This window comes from Mytilus edulis, chromosome 11, assembly GCF_963676685.1.
Source record: "Mytilus edulis chromosome 11, xbMytEdul2.2, whole genome shotgun sequence".
Taxonomy (NCBI): Eukaryota; Metazoa; Mollusca; class Bivalvia; order Mytilida; family Mytilidae; genus Mytilus; species Mytilus edulis.
The window spans coordinates 60,618,130-60,634,647 of NC_092354.1; the positions used below are offsets into that span (position 1 = coordinate 60,618,130).

General features: G+C 34.2%; 1 protein-coding gene across 1 annotated transcript; it reads right to left on the reverse strand.

The window, feature by feature from the left end:
* Nucleotides 1-1,909: 1,909 nt before the first annotated feature.
* Nucleotides 1,910-3,226, reverse strand: LOC139494453 (uncharacterized protein F54H12.2-like). Its single transcript, XM_071282614.1, has one exon. The coding sequence runs from the start codon at nucleotides 3,224-3,226 to the stop codon at nucleotides 1,910-1,912; it is 1,317 nt and encodes a 438-aa protein (XP_071138715.1).
* Between the last annotated feature and the right edge of the window lie 13,292 nt (nucleotides 3,227-16,518).

A 16,518-nucleotide genomic window follows, 5' to 3' on the forward strand; every position in this document is an offset into this window, starting at 1 on the left:
ACTTCACATTGCATCATGCAACTTGTTAAACTAGCACATTCTGATCACACATGGAATGTTAGCCATTTTTGTTTGACTAAACTGTTCGGTTTAATCCTCACTTGCATCAATCTGTTTTGAGAATATTTCTCAGATTTAATAATATCTTTTGGTGTTGAATTTGAGATGTCTTTAGATTTAAAAAAGTCTTTCGGCGTCATCTGTACATGGGGTTCCTTTTGTCCCTTTTCACTATATGTTTCATCTTTTTGAATGACATTTTCGAGCTTTGTAGGTTCTATTTTAGGTGTGCTTGTTTTGTCGAGAAATTGTTGGTATTTTCTTTTTGGTATTAAAATCATTTCACGAGCCATATCGTAAGCTAGCCTCTAAAAATATCGGAAAAATCTTTTTTATTTTCTGTAAACCTTTTTTCCGTTGATTAGGTGTTAACTTTGGCAATAACACTGCTCGAATGAGTCGTTTGCGTTTCATCAGAATTGTTTTATTCTTATCCGATATAGGACATACTCCTTTAACCACATTGTATATTATTTCCATGATGACCTGGAGTTGATCCTTTGTAAATGTCTTTAATAAGAACTCGAGCTGTTGGGTGGAACATGTTAATAAAAATTGTATGAGACAATTGCGTTCTTCTTTCTTCATTTTGAAGGTTGATAAACGATTGTGTCCTGTCCCGGTAAAATGTTTGTGCGTAACTGATATGTTTTATCGCTGTGGGGGTTAATATCTACCAACAAAAACCCATATGAGGTGGCCGTGGCTTTCTGATACGCATCCATGAAATATTTTGTTTTTCCTGGAAACATCTGTCGACCTAATGTTTGAATTTGAAGGGGATCTCTTTTCGATCCCATTAAGATAAAGTAGTGACAGTTAAGGGAAGCTGTTCTTAATGATTTTGATTTATGAAAGATATTTTGTAATAAAAAAATCACTGTAAAGTTTGAATGATGACTTCCCACACACATCATATGAACCAATTCTTCAGAATCTGCCCCCGTAATCATAAGATCATCCAAGACTAAAATTTTGTGACCTTCCTCAGCACCCCATTCGCTCAAATCTTCCATAGTAGGCAGACCTTGATAAAACTGTATGTTTTTGATTTCATCTTTCATTTCGGTGTATAATTTTTGCCACATGGAATAGCAGAAAAATATTCTGGATGGTGGAACCTTAAACATGCCATCGGCATGTTCTAATATTTTTTTCGTTAAAACAGTCTTGCCTGTCCCACTAGGAGCTGCAATAAAAATAGAAGTTGGGGATTCAAATTTCACTAAACTCTCTCGTTCCCACCTCGCATCCATCTCTACTGAGATCTTTTTGTCAAATAAATGGGCTAGAACATACTTAGTATTTATGGGAAAGAATAACAAGGACTGGATAATTTACAATTTATTTTTACAAATCTGACAAAATGATGAACAGGAATGCATACAACAATAAAATCTATCATCTATAAATCTATAAACAAACTGATCGTTCAGTGTTGAATCATTACTGAAAATATTTATGACATCTGACATGAAATATCCCCGACATCGGCACATCAAGTAAAATAAACAGTACTGTCCACAGACATTCGATTCTAAACTTTGTACTCTCTTGTTATTTACCACCACGTTGTTAAAAGTTTTCATAAACTGCTTCATACATGGTGAGTATTTACTCGGTGAAATACCAAACGAATCAAATGCTTCCAACACACCATGTTCGTCAGCGTAAAAAGCAATCCAGTGCTGCCCTGGAAGATTGTGAGGGTCTGTGTTCACTATAAATCCAAAGGGTAGTGTGTGAGGTTTATTTGGTATGTTATCGGCAGAATAAGTACCAATTATTTTCACATTCATTTTAACATCGCAATCAATAGCACATTGTAGCTGGTGGGTGTTCATTTTTCTTAAACCACGTCTCTGGCAGCGTTTATTTCGAAATATCCAGGATACTCTGCGTACACTATGCAGCTGATAGCTTCTTCAATGGCTGTTCCAAATTGAACTTCTAATCGGATATTTCCCTGTTTTAAAAGATGTAAATATGATCCATCATCTCCAAAATTGGGTTCGATTTCAAAACAATATAAGGCATAACCACCTGCGAAATCATTTCTGTCTAGTTGGTTACCAGAATCTCTCATCCATTTATCTGCCACTTCAAACATGTTGTTAAAGGCTGGTATGATTGTTCTTCCACTTGAAACATTGAAATTAAGTCTCATCACGTTCCCAGAAACTGGAATATTATCAACGTATAATCCTATTTGGTTTAGATTAAAGTGTTGGAAGTTGAATGGGTTTTTCGAGAAATCACCTGCAGCTGCTTTGGCATTGACAAACCCGACCACAACTCTATCTGGTCTGGTGTTTTGAAACAGTTGATCCTGGGAAAAATTTACTGTTCCTTTCGCGATAGCTATTTGCTTCACTTCTGATTTAGTGAAAGGGTATTTAGCATTAACTGTCTTCAGTATTTCAGCATGTCCATAAATAACTGCTGGATTAATCTTTACTTTACACGCTTTAAGAACAATGTCTTCAATGTACACTTTAAAGTCGGGGGATTCCTCGTTTGTGAGAAGACAGAACTCAGGTCTTGCTTTGGTTAATCGAACATTTATCGCCACTTGATTTAAAACAAGTCGCTTTAAATGAAAAAGATCATGATACAGAGGTCCTTCCATGTCAGCAGTTTTAGACTGTGAAAAATACTGGGAACGTTGATTGAGAGATCTATTTGATCCACCGTTAACATCGTTATCGTCTAAATGGCCTGGAACGTCTTTCACCCAGAACTGAGATGTGAGTTGAGAGGTTTTCGCCCCATTTCCATAACACAGCAATGTCTGAATCATGGCTTTATAAGGATAGTGACTCGTAGTCGATGCTATCATTCGTCCTTGCATTGTAACATCCACTTGCGAAAACATGGACTGAAGAAATAAATTAACTGGACCGACATATTCGTTCTCGGTTAAACTTGTGCCATCTCCTTTCACGATTTTGGCCTTTACATAAAGTCTTGATCTATTTAAATCTACGTATTCCATTCCATGTTTACCAGTTATTTCCAAATCGATAATGTTACCAGTCAACTGTGAATTTGATCGAACTTCTTGGAAGTAAATGTTTTCCACTGCCGACTGGTATGGAGGTATAGTAAATAAACTAAGTTCACTAGGTTGTGCCTCTCTGAAATCATCCATGCTTAAGGCTGCCATGATTAAGATAAAATGTCGTTAAAACTCCCCCTTTTCTTCGTTTTAAGGCTCAGCTTCTTTACTGATCTGGGTTTGTTTTTCTTCTTTGGTTTAGATTTAGTCTTTTTCGTTTTCAATCGTTTTACTGCTACTCTTTGTCTTTTTTGTCTATGTTTTCTAGTCGTCTTAACTATTCGACGTTTTTTAGAATTACTGATTAATTTCGATGCAGTTTTTCTTTTTATACTTTTCCTCACAGTCGCCAGCTCTGATTTAACTTGATCCACGACTTGTTGTGATGGGGAAACTAGTTTAAGTGTAACTGGACCTTGTTCGTTTGTTGTGTTTGATCTTTTCTCAATGGGTACCACAACCGACCTTTCTCCTCCCGTCAATGATCCACCAATTTGTCTCGTCTGACCTCCCTTGTGCTCTGGGTATGAGTTATGTATTTCCTTGGTAGAGTTTTGGTAAAAGTTTATCCATTTTTGAATATCTGGGACATACATTTTATTACTATCCATCTCAGAAAAATGGGAAGGATTTAAAATGTAGTGTTAGCGTCGACGTTTCATCCAAGAATGAAGCTTGCTTGTTCAACCGATCTGTTATATAAATATCAATATCATATAATTCCTTAGTATTGACTTGAATGTAATAAGGTGAATCGATTATCGAATTCCAGTTCCCGGGTTGAAAAGGTGTTATTCTCCTCAAAAGTGGGTTTTTTTCACCCTCAACTATAGAATCTTGACAAATACTTGAATGTATGTAAATTGGATCTTGTATAGAAATAGTGCTCCCTATATCGGCTTCTACTAATGCAACCTTCCATGTTCCTTCTAAAATGAGTGGAGCATTAAAACGAGATTTAAATCTAAAGGGTGTATTGTCTGGGAAATAATTTAGTGACTTGTCACTGCTCAAAACCACGTATATGCTCATATTTCCTTATGTATGTCTTAAACGTCACTGATATCTCGTTCAGGTATCCACTGGTTATATTTATCAGGCCACCCATCAAATTTAACCAGCCATTCAATTTGTCCGTTTTTTCTGCGTTTTCTAAAATTTTTTTCCACGAACCAGAGAGCGTCTTCGTCTTTATTAACTTTCTGCATTTCACTTTCATATAGGTGGCCACGGACGTCTTCTTTCATAAAGTCTATAACCTGATATACTGGAATTCCTTGCATGCGCATGCGCTGACTAACTTTGAAAATTTCCCTCGTAAAATGTTCATCGTATGATCGATTAAATACCATATTTTTGGTTGAAATCCTCGTGAAGTCACCAATTTTATAATGATAAGGTGTAATGTTTAAGTTTTTTTTTCGTGGTTTTAAATACATAAATGCCCATATATCTGCCTCGTTATCTACAGTTACATCTTGTGGCGCAACATTATTCAGACTTCTATGGGGGGTTGCATTGTAACTCTTGACAAGATCTTGAAGGACGTCAATGTAGCGGTGATTTCTGTTTTTTGTAAAATAGCGAAACATCATATTTTTAAATGTTTGTATAACCCTTTCAGCAAAATTTGCTTTCGTGTTGGAATTTTGCGTTGTAAAGTAATAAATGTCCTCTTCTTTTAAATATTCTCGAGTGACTTTTGAAGTGAACTCTGTACCGTTGTCCGTTCTCAGTTTCTTACATTTTCTACCTTCGTCAAATATTTTTTTGAGACCGATGACAACTTCCTTTGACTGTCTTATTTTTTAGTGGTTGGACCCATAAATACTTTGAGAAAATGTCCACAACGACAAGTAGGTGTTTAAAATTACTGTTTTCGTGCGAAATGCTTGATAAATTAGCAAGGTCGGCATCAAACTGATCATCAATACCGGATACAACAACTCTAGCCTTTTTAAAAGTTTTTCGTGCAGGTTTTTGTAAACTGTAGTCATCCTGGTTTTGCAACCACTTTTTGATTGTGTTTTTGCCAATATTGTTGATTCCATGTACTTTTAGAACTCGATAAAGCTTATCCGGTCCTAAGTATGCTCCTCCACCTGGAATATTGTAATAAATCTTTTTTAGAATGGAATCCAACTTGATTTGATCTACCCTTTTCACCATTGTTTTCTCTGAAATATGAAACGAGAAAATGTTTTGTTTAAGTACAACTCAACAAGGACAGTAGGTTGACAAATTTAATATAAATAGTAAAACTTACAAGTAGTACATTCAAAATAACATCAAATAATAAATTGATTTTGTCTATCAAGACTATAAATAGTCATCAGTCCAGGAATGGTATAATTGGGAAAATCAATAACGGAATTAAGCCATGATAAGCCAACAATGTTCGTTGTTTCCTCGCAGTATTAATATTGCGACTTGCTAAAGCACGAATTACGTTTCTGTACTGTTTCAGTTTTGGTCTGTGGCTGTTCGCAAGGAAAAGCTGTCCTTGTATTATATCCGTAGCTATATCACATATGGCATTTAACTGATCCATATCTGCAAATTCAATCATCAATCTTCTTTGAAAAGGTTCTGCGCGATAAATCGCTTTCAGATAAGTAGAATTGCGTATAATACGCATATACATTGTCACTGTAAATGTTTCAAATACAGCACAGCAGCTGAATATATACCCATATATTAATTTTATGCAAAGAATCTTTGAAACAGTTGTGAGAAGTTTTGCACATCATTGTACAGTCTATCTGGTTTAGGTAAATTCTTTTTACACCAGTCAACATCTTCCAGCAATTTAACAAATGTTTCTCTAGCTCTTTCACTTATGTCTACAGTGTTACGATTAGCCCATCCAGACCATTCCATTTTTTTCATTTCATCTTGCCACATATTTATCACTGCTTTACGGTTAACATTAACAAGAGCTTCTTCAAAATGCATCTCCAAATGTTCTGATTCTGTCCACATTAAACATGTATGTTGCGTCTGACTTGGATGTTCCACTTCACACCCATAGCAATGCTTTGTTGATAAGTTTAAAACATCTTCTCTCAGTTTAGAAGCAAATTTAATGTTATAAATACTGAGCATGAAACTGATACTGTCGTCACTTATGTCCATTGCAAGCGTCAATGAGTCTCTGTTTAAAACAGCAGTGTAAATGCTCTTATATACTGAATAAAATTGCATTCCATAAATAGCTTTGACAGAACTATTCAAAACATGTAAGAATCTTCGGAATTTGGATAATTTCATGCTGCATTTCTCAAAACGCCTCTTTAGAAAAGAAACTATGATAGGGCACTTGACAAGACACCATTTTCGCAAACAAGCAATTTGGTTCCCATTTCAAGTGCTCTTTTTCTATGCAATCAGATGTCTCCCACTGCTTTAATGTCACATTGCAGTAAAAACACGTCACTCGATCTCCATTCCCAGTGTAAAAGAATCCGTTCTTTATAAGGTCTTGTGGTTTTTGGGCAATCTGTTGTGGCCAATTCCCAAATGTTTGTTCCCTATCGATGTAATATATTTTTGTTGGGTGTACAGGTTTAAATTCGAACAAATTTGAGTAGTATGCATCTGCTTCTATATCCATTTGTGTGCAAATGAGGGTCTTACTATAACGAAATTAATGTCATTCGCTTTTGCAAACTTTTCTATGATTTCGAAATACGTTGTCCAGTCTCCTCCGCCCACTCCACAACCAATGTGATCAGGTAATGCAACAAATTTAATGTGTAATTCCTTAAGTTGTTCTAAGCACTGCTTAAACCATATGATTCGATTCAACCGTATATCTGTGTAAGGTGGAATCTTTCTAACAATTTGATCTGTAGTGCCGAAATCCCACTGACTTAAAAAACAAACAATGTCTGGTTGTAATGGTTTAGGAGACTTAAAAAATCGAATAGAACCGGGTTCCCCTCTGTCTTCCAAAACGGCTAAGTTTGTGTGACTTTCAGCTCGTCATTTTGAATATATATTTGCCCAGGGATACTTTGTTGCGATTGCCTTTGATAGACCCTGAGCATTTGTACATAGACAATTAACTTGAAGTATTATAACATCAACATCTCTTATGGTAAGCAAATCATCAAAAACAAATTTGACACTCATTGTAATGAATGATAAACGGTATAATTAAACCTTATATGACCTTTCTGAAATACCACATTTCTTTCATATTTTAAAATGATGACACACATTCCTAAAATACCACATACTTTGAGTGACGTCACACATTCCAAACATTTCATTGCACTATATTGCAACATCAATGCTCTAACTCCCATTACAACACTACTAATATGTATGTTATTTGCTCTGTAGAACAAATCAAAAGAAATTGTATGAATGATTGACGTTCCAATTTATTCATTTTCAGGTTGGTAGATAATTGTGTCCTGATCGGGAAGAATGTCTGTGCGCAACTGATAAGATTTGTCGGAGTGAGGATTAATATCAACAACTAAATATCCATAGGATTTGGAAATTGATTTCTGGTAAGCATCCATAAAAAACTTTGTTCTACCGGGAAATATTTGTCTACCAAGAGTTTGTATTTGTAGCATATCTCTTCTGTTTTGAAATAGAATGAAATAATGACAGTTTAAAGATGCCGTTCTCATTGATTTTCCTTTTTGAAAAATATTTTGAATTAGAAATATAATCGTTATGTTTGCATGGTGACTACCAACGCACATGAGTTGCACCAATTCCTCTGATTCTACTCCTTGCATCATGAGGTCATCAAAAACAATTATTTTATGTCCCTCAACAGCACCCCATTCGTTTAATATATCCATCGTAGGTAGACCCTTGTAAAACTGAATGTCTGCTATTTCATTTTCCATTTCATTGTATATTTTTTGCCGCATAGAATAACAAAAGAATATTTTAGAGATAGGACTCTTAAACATTCCATTAGCGTGTTTTAAAATGTTCTTTGTGAAAACAGTTTTTCCTGATCCGCTGGGGGCGGCTATGAAAATAGATGTTGGAGATTCAAATTTCAATAAACTTTCTTTTTCCCACCATGTATCCATGTCGTGATCACTTTGTAGAATGAAAACAAATGGATATTCTGACATATTTATGACAAAAACAACAACAACTAAAAAGCATGGAGTATATCATAGTTTATTTATACATTTACATATTTGATTACAAACAGAAGTGTTGTGCATGCAACAGTGAAACCTTTGTTCAATAAAATTATATACAAATTGATCATTCCTTTGAAAATCATCGTTAAAAATGTCAAAGACTTCTTTTGGCGAAAAATTTCTACAGCGACACATTAAGTAGAATAAACAATATTGTCCACAAACTTTCGTTTCTGAAATAACATTCCGTAGGATGGCTAATTTCAATGACCTAGTAGGGTGCAGTGGTGACTCCATTGGACCAATATTTCGGGAAAGATCTCTCAGTAGTATTTCATCGGGTTCCTCGAGGTCATCGAGCAGATATCAAATATTGTCAGACTGACATAAACGATATGTAGAAAAAAAATCCATATATACTATCACGCTGTTATGAAAAGTTGTTTAGAGCCAATTACACCTCTAACTGCAAGTTTACGAAGATTACAATTTGAACGAGAATCATTTAATGAAGTTGTTGACCGTATATATAGTCTATTGGCTCTAGAAAAGGAAGCAGACATGTAAGTTAAGCTACTACAATTAAAGCATTGTTAAGATAGACCGTTTTTGTTATATCTACTTAACGTGAATCTGCATTTATGTATGCCGTCATACGACAAAATTATTTTTATGTCTACCTGTGCGAATTTCAAACGCGCAATTTTACACCAGTACTGAAAACCTTCTTTCATTTATGGGTAGACTTTACATAGATAAATTCAGCCGTATAAGAAAAGCAAAATGAGAATGTTAAATTTTATGTATGCCTTTTTGTGCTACTTTGTTACATTTGTTGTTTATGTAGTGATATTAAGATGATAACACAATATTGACTGTTGTACCCCTATTTTTGACATTTTTACTGATGCGACTGTCATACAAGTGAGAGGTTTAGCTAGCTATAAAACCAGGTTCAATCCACAATTTCTACATTAGAAAATGCCTGTACCAAGTCAGGAATATGACAGTTGTTATCCATTCGTTTGATGTGTTTGGACTTTTGATTTTGCCTTTTGATTTTTGATTTTCCTTTTTGAATTTTCCTCGGAGTTCAGTATTTTTGTGTTTTTACTTTTTAGATACATTTACATGTATTAAATTTTTTTTGTCTACAAATGTGCTTAAATACATGTCGCATTCATGGCAGCAAGACCCTTGTAGAGGGTTGGTTTTTCCACCACTGCAAACCACCCAACTTTGAGCATGTCCACTCTTGTTAGATTTATCAAGGATTTGTATAGTATACTTGGATTTATGATCATATATGTAGTCTTTTGCAAAAACATGACACCATTTCTCAACACACTTTACATTTGTACATGATCTCTTACTTTCAGTTGCATAATATGAGGCAGACATTACCTGTGAATGGGGACGAAGTAAATGGCAATGGAAATATGCAATTTCTAGATTATTTTTTTTAATAATTAATTGCTATTTGCTGTCTATATTAGCGTTTCATATTTAGCATTGAGAGTGGAACTTACACTGCAAAGCTTTTTTTGAAATCATAGCAATGAGTGACTCGATATAATAGAATCCTTTTAACATGAGCTTACATAACAGGATCGAGTGCAATATTGCAAACCAATTCTAATTGATATCAAGTAAAAATTAAACTATTCATTGCATCCAATGACTAACGCCGTAGTACAACTATATTGAATGGTCATCTCGTCGGATTAATGTCACCTGAACTCTGCCCACAGAGCCTGTGGCGCAACTGAGAAGGATAGGGAAACAACGACCTGTCATGTGATGTGGTGTGCTAGATGAGAATTTATTTTTCAAATATTTGTATTTCATATGTATTTCTACGAATATACCATATGGAATTACTGTTTTAATGAATGATCTAAGAAATGTAGGAAATATGAATTTACTTGTACTGGCAGATTAATTCATATAAGCATAAACGTTGCCTTCTGTCGTAGCCCTTTGTTTGAATGTCAACATACATTTCCTTTTTCTAGACGTCACACAGGTAATGGAAAAAAATATTGTCATTTCAAGTCACCGTCTAGTTCATAACAAAGAGATCAATATACCAATATTTTTATATTATAAAAGGGAATATGTTTAATTTAATTAAGACACGTACTTACTTTACATACTTGCAAATAAATTGCAATTTTATAATAGTATTTCACTTATTGTCACCAAGCCATTGTGGTAAACATCACGTGGTTTAACTTGTACCTTAAGCATGCAATTTTTTTTTGTAAATCATACATTTACTTTGTTCATGGCGCCACATAGGTAATTGGAAATGTTTTGACATTTCATGTCCCTGTCAAATGATAACAAAGAGATCAACACACAATAAGAACACACTTTTGATTTTAGTAACGACCAGTATATACATAACACACTCGGAGAATATCTGCAATTAAAATCTAACTAATGTTCATAAAGGCATAAAGGTAAACATTCACATGGGTTGAAAATGTTGAATTAACTTTGTTTTGTAAGTCATTAATATGTAAAAAATATTTAATTTAAATTATTTTGTAAGTCGTTAGAATGTGGAGAATATTAAAGTAACTTTGTAATGTAATTTTCAAATAAATTGTATTCCATATGTTTTAACATTAATACGAATATGCCATATGGAATTACTGCTTTAATGAATGATCTAAGAAATGAAGGAAATATGAATTTACATGATCTGTCATATATTTAGCAAAGGGAATTGCAAAATGTGCCATTGACAAACAGTTACGTCATGTACAATACAAACAATGTTTATTTGACAATAAAATGACAATTTGATTCGGAGTGATAAACACATCTTGTTTATGAATAATAATCGAGAGTCAGGTCTCTGTAACTTTGATGACAAACGTGTTTTTGGAAAAATTCTTTTAACAGTTATGCATATGGACATCACAAAATACCAAATGTTCACAAATTTTGAAATACATATTGTTAAAGTACAGTAACAGTAACCTATCGTTGTCAAATTTCTGTGTCTCTTGTGAAGAGTTGTCTCATTAGCAATTGCACCACATTTTCTTGTTATATGATTGATTGATTGTTGGTTTCTTAACGTCCAGTGGCAAATATTTCATGCATATTCAGGACGAGAACAAGTTCACAATAAATACAATAGGTAGGTTGATACAATAGAGGCCACTTGGGATGATGGTCGGAGAAATTTGGACTGCCACCGGAAAAAGAGGGCATATATTGGATAGGGACAGAAATTTTGCCTTGCAACAGGCCACCTACGGACCTCTCAGAGAGTTGTTGCAAGGGTTCTTAACGTGCAAAGAGCGTGGCACTCTCTATACACGAGGCATCGGATTTAACGTCCCCCTTCTGACCGGACGTGACTGCGAACTTGTTACATCCCGCACAGCCAAACGGACGCCCCACTTCGGCTAGCGTTTTACTGCCGGTCGGGAGAAGACCAAGTGACCTTATTTCTATACCCCAGTCACCCTTGGGGATTCTTGTTATATGTGTTACTCGTGAAAATGTCGTTTTTATCGTGATATCGCAATAAATCTGGGCCAAATGTCATCTTCCCGACAGGGCTCTGAATCATCACATTTTCTTTTCTTATGTATTAAAGCTGATTTAGAGGGTTTGTTTTGTTGTGCCATATGAAAGGAAAAAGATTCACCATTCTTGCCATCCACCCACCTCGGAGTGCCTACAAGGGCGATGCTGTGTTTCCGTGGCGAACCGGGATCGAGTGCTAATGCTGAAAACGAGCTCCAAATATAATGTAGCTGGTCCTCAAATCAGAACCCAAGATCCACTGCGGAAAGCACCAGATGAGCAATGTCTGCTGTTTCATGCTCACATGAATTGAGAGATGTATGCTCAGTGGAGGGGATACTCTCCATTGCAGATGGACTTGAGCAGGCCTCTACAACACCAGAAGTCCAATAGATGTGACGAAAGTACTATTTGAAAGATTTTTTGTTGCCGGACAATTGGATCTTGTAAATAACAGAGACCTGCATTCGATCGAGATTAAGCGAGGAAATTCAAAATGCACCAATGTACTAGCAGCACCAGGAACCATAACAATTGTTAATGGGATACATTGTGATGTAAGTATATAGGAAATTAGAAAAGAATAACAGAATAATAAGAGCTTTTAAAGTAATCACGTAGTATTGTCTCTATATGTAAAGTGACTAGAAAATCAACCTAAACTATGAGCAGATCTTATATATTATTTATAAATTTTAATGTATAAAGCATTTCTTATATTATGTATATCTCATTTTACAGAATGGAGTCATAGCTTCTACAACAACAACAACAACAAGAGTGACACCTGGATCCACATTGTCAACCGGTACCACTGATAAACAACTGGTAAGCATTTATCTGATATTTTTTTTAATTAAAACGTCCGTTTGTTTTCTATTTTTTATTGGGAAATACATGTACATGCATGAGCCAATTTGTATTCTGTATAGTATAGTGCTTAAAAACAAAGTAAAATGTGAAGGATAAGATTTTTTAATATCAACATTTTCATGAAATACATGATTTTATTTCTTTATTTCAGAAGTCAACACCACATGCACAGGAGGAAGACAAGGGCTTGATAATATTAAGATCCTTCTTATAATGATTTTTGGTAAGTATCTAAATTTAATTTATTTATTTGAATGACAAACAATATAAAAATAAAATAAATAAATAAAATAAAAATATATCCATGTTCTAATAAAAACACTTATTTATGAATAAGAAGATGCGGTATGAGTGCCAATGCGACAACTCTCCATCCAAGTAACAATGTATAAAAGTTAAACAGTTATAGATCAAAGTATGACCTTCAACACGGAGCAAAAGCTCACACCGAACAGTAAGCTATAAAGGGCCTCAAAATAACCAGTGTAGCACAATTCAAACAGAAAAACCAATGGTCTAATCTATTTATATATATATATATATTTTATCATTTTTAAAGTATTAAGTGACATATTCAATTTTATCTTTACAGCATCTCTAGCATGTGTTATGCTCTTGTCACTGATGTTATTTTGCATCTGCAAAAAGAAGAGAACTGCAAAAACCAATTTCCGCCAACACCAATTCACCTTCAATGTCGATGCAGATTCACTATCCGCAGATTTTGTTAATACACCAAAAAAAACTGTTTCAGTTACTTTATCTATCTCCGTATTTACTACTTTTTAATTTGTAGATATATCCTCATCACAATTTATGAAAGGCTTCAAGATATTATAAATTATTGTTTCCCACCACGTGAAAATAACAGACGAGAAGCCCCAGTACAACAACCACCAAGAATATTGAGAAGATCAAACAGGATATCTATTCGGTCACAGAGACTAACCTATGATTAATTTTCTAAACCTTTTTAAATTTTATGAAATTTATAAAAAAAAAAAATTCTAAATTTTATTTTTTTTAATTTTTTTCTTAATTTTATAATCTTTTTTCTAAATTTTATAAACTTTTCCCCCAATTTTATACACTGTTATCTAAATTTTAATAATCCCTGATGAGGATGTATTCTACAAATTTTCTCCATATATATATATATTATATTACTGCGGAAAGCACCAGATGTTCCAAGAATAGTATACTCAAGCAGAGCGTATCCATCAAGCGAAAAAGAAAGCGTACCACTTGATTGACCCATGAGCCATCGCCTTCTTCAGTTATCCAAAATATAAATAGCTTAATTTAAAATACATGTGTATATTATGAAAATTGTTACAAGAAAGCTTATTGTTGAGGATTAACTGAAGGGCTCGACATGACCAGCCGATTGATCGAACCGGGTCCATCCGACCTCCCGTTTAGATGATTTCGAAGCCAAAGCAGCTTATTGAACTATAGTCTCGTCCGTCCGGGTATTTTTTTACCGTAAGGAGTCTGGCTATAGCCCTCATCCACAAGGATCTCGTCAACCACCGACACGGGTAGCAACCCACGGCAAACGGGTTGGAGAGCCTATTTTATTTAAAACATCGGGCATCTCACGATGTTCGGATCACTTTAGTCTGGTCTCTACCCTTCGACCTGTCCAGCATGGGTAACCCTACCAGGAGACGAAGCTCCAGCTGGCATAGCTCCTGGGGTCACTGAGACACGCAAGCCCTCCGACCACGGCAAGGATAGCGATCCACCGGAGGGAATTTACAAAATGTATTCCTTTTTTAAGACTATCTTCATGTACACTGGACGATGCAGAAACGCTAAATATTGAAGCCACTACGCCCATAGTGAACAAAAAAAATGTGTAGTGGAACATTTTCAGAAATTAATAGCTAAGCAAACGGGAATTATGAAAAGAGACATGCAATTCAATAAACTATTGGAACAAAGGAGACAACACATAAAAAACCATCCGATGGATTAGCTAGAGACTTGTATAAATGGATTAGCTAGAGACTTGTATATCATTGTTATAATAACATATTTATAGATTATTTGTGTTTTTTTAAACTCGATGCATTTTCTCATTCTCATCTCATCTCAGGGCGGAAACAAAGGAGACAACACATAAAAAACCATCCGATGGATTAGCTAGAGACTTGTATAAATGGATTAGCTAGAGACTTGTATATCATTGTTATAATAACATATTTATAGATTATTTGTGTTTTTTTGAACGAGATGCATTTTCTCATTCTCATCTCATCGAAGGGCGGAGCCCTGAGATGAGATGAGAATGAGAAAATGCATCGAGTTTAAAAAAACATAAATAATCTTTTTATCGCTATTATTTGTATTTTCGAATATCATTTAATTTAAATTTCAGTAAAAAAAAAGTATCTTATACGATGATAATGTACTTTCTTTTGGGGTACTATTTTTTTTGGCGTAGGCTTATTTGATATATATATGTAGTCGCTCAGGTAGTTCATTCATTTGAAAAAAGATGTCTCATCTGACCATCCGGCGTGTTCAAATATGGCGAAAACCATTTTCACTGTTGATAAGCTGTAATTTGGTGTTTCTACGTATCAAAATGAAGTGAACGGTTGAATATATTATGTATTTTCAAAGCAGACGAAGAAATATACATGCATGAAGAAATGTATCCTACATGCAGACAGACCTACGATGATTTGAAGAAGACTTATGTGAAAAAAAAAAGGATTTTTTTTATTTGTTAATAACATGATTTGATTACCTTTATTAACTTCCAATAAATTATTTAACGGCGAAATTCACGGTAAAATATCAAAACGAGAAATCATCTTTTATTGTAGACATTTCAGCGAAGTCATCCGATAACAGTTTTTTGTATAGTTCTGGCTAATCTTTTCTGATTGGCCGACACTCTAGCGCATGAATTATATTAATACGCTGTTGCTAAGGACCTTAGAAACTAGCGATAATTTTCATTCTCACTCTACTCGAGTGATATGAAAATTATCACAAAAAAACATCAAAGGAAAAATACAGATAATAGCGATAATAAAATGTATCAGAAGATTTGTTTTGTTTCTTATGAATATATGGTAATATTCGGAAACATAAGTTCGTAACATCTTTGAACATTATTTACGTTGTGGTCTGAATACATATAAGCCATATAGAATAATTTCTATATAAGAACAGTGTAATAAAAAGTACCTGTATGTAAAATTGAGGTATTTTGAAGGCTTGGTTAATAAGTGTCAATACTGTTACAAAAACATAAAAACATTTTAGACTTTTTACTTCAGATCAAATGCACACTTTCAGAAATGAAAAAAGCAGAGGAAAATAATTTTGATATATAACTGCAGTACAAATTGAATGAATTGCTAAGAACAGTAAAAACAACTACATATCTACTATATATATATACATTCAACACAACCAGTAACAAATCAGTGGAAAAAGACCATAATCTTGATGTCACATAAAACTTCCTGACTTAAATTTAGTATAAAAACTACATGTATATAAATGTAAAGCAACACATATTATAAAATATCAACTTCACCTATATAGAAACATTTAACCTGAAATTTGATAAAAAAATGAGGAATGAATCTTGTGAAAGAAGGGACTGAGGTGAAAGTTGAATGACTTAATAAAAATACAACTATAAACTACTATATATATATAGATACATTCAACACGACCAGTAACAAATCAGTTGGAAAAGGCCATAATCTGGATATCACATAAAACTCCCTGACTTAAAAATAATATAAAAAACTGTGCTTATAAAAAGGTAATGCAACACATATTATAAAATATAAACTTAAACCTATATAGAAACATTTTTACCTTAAG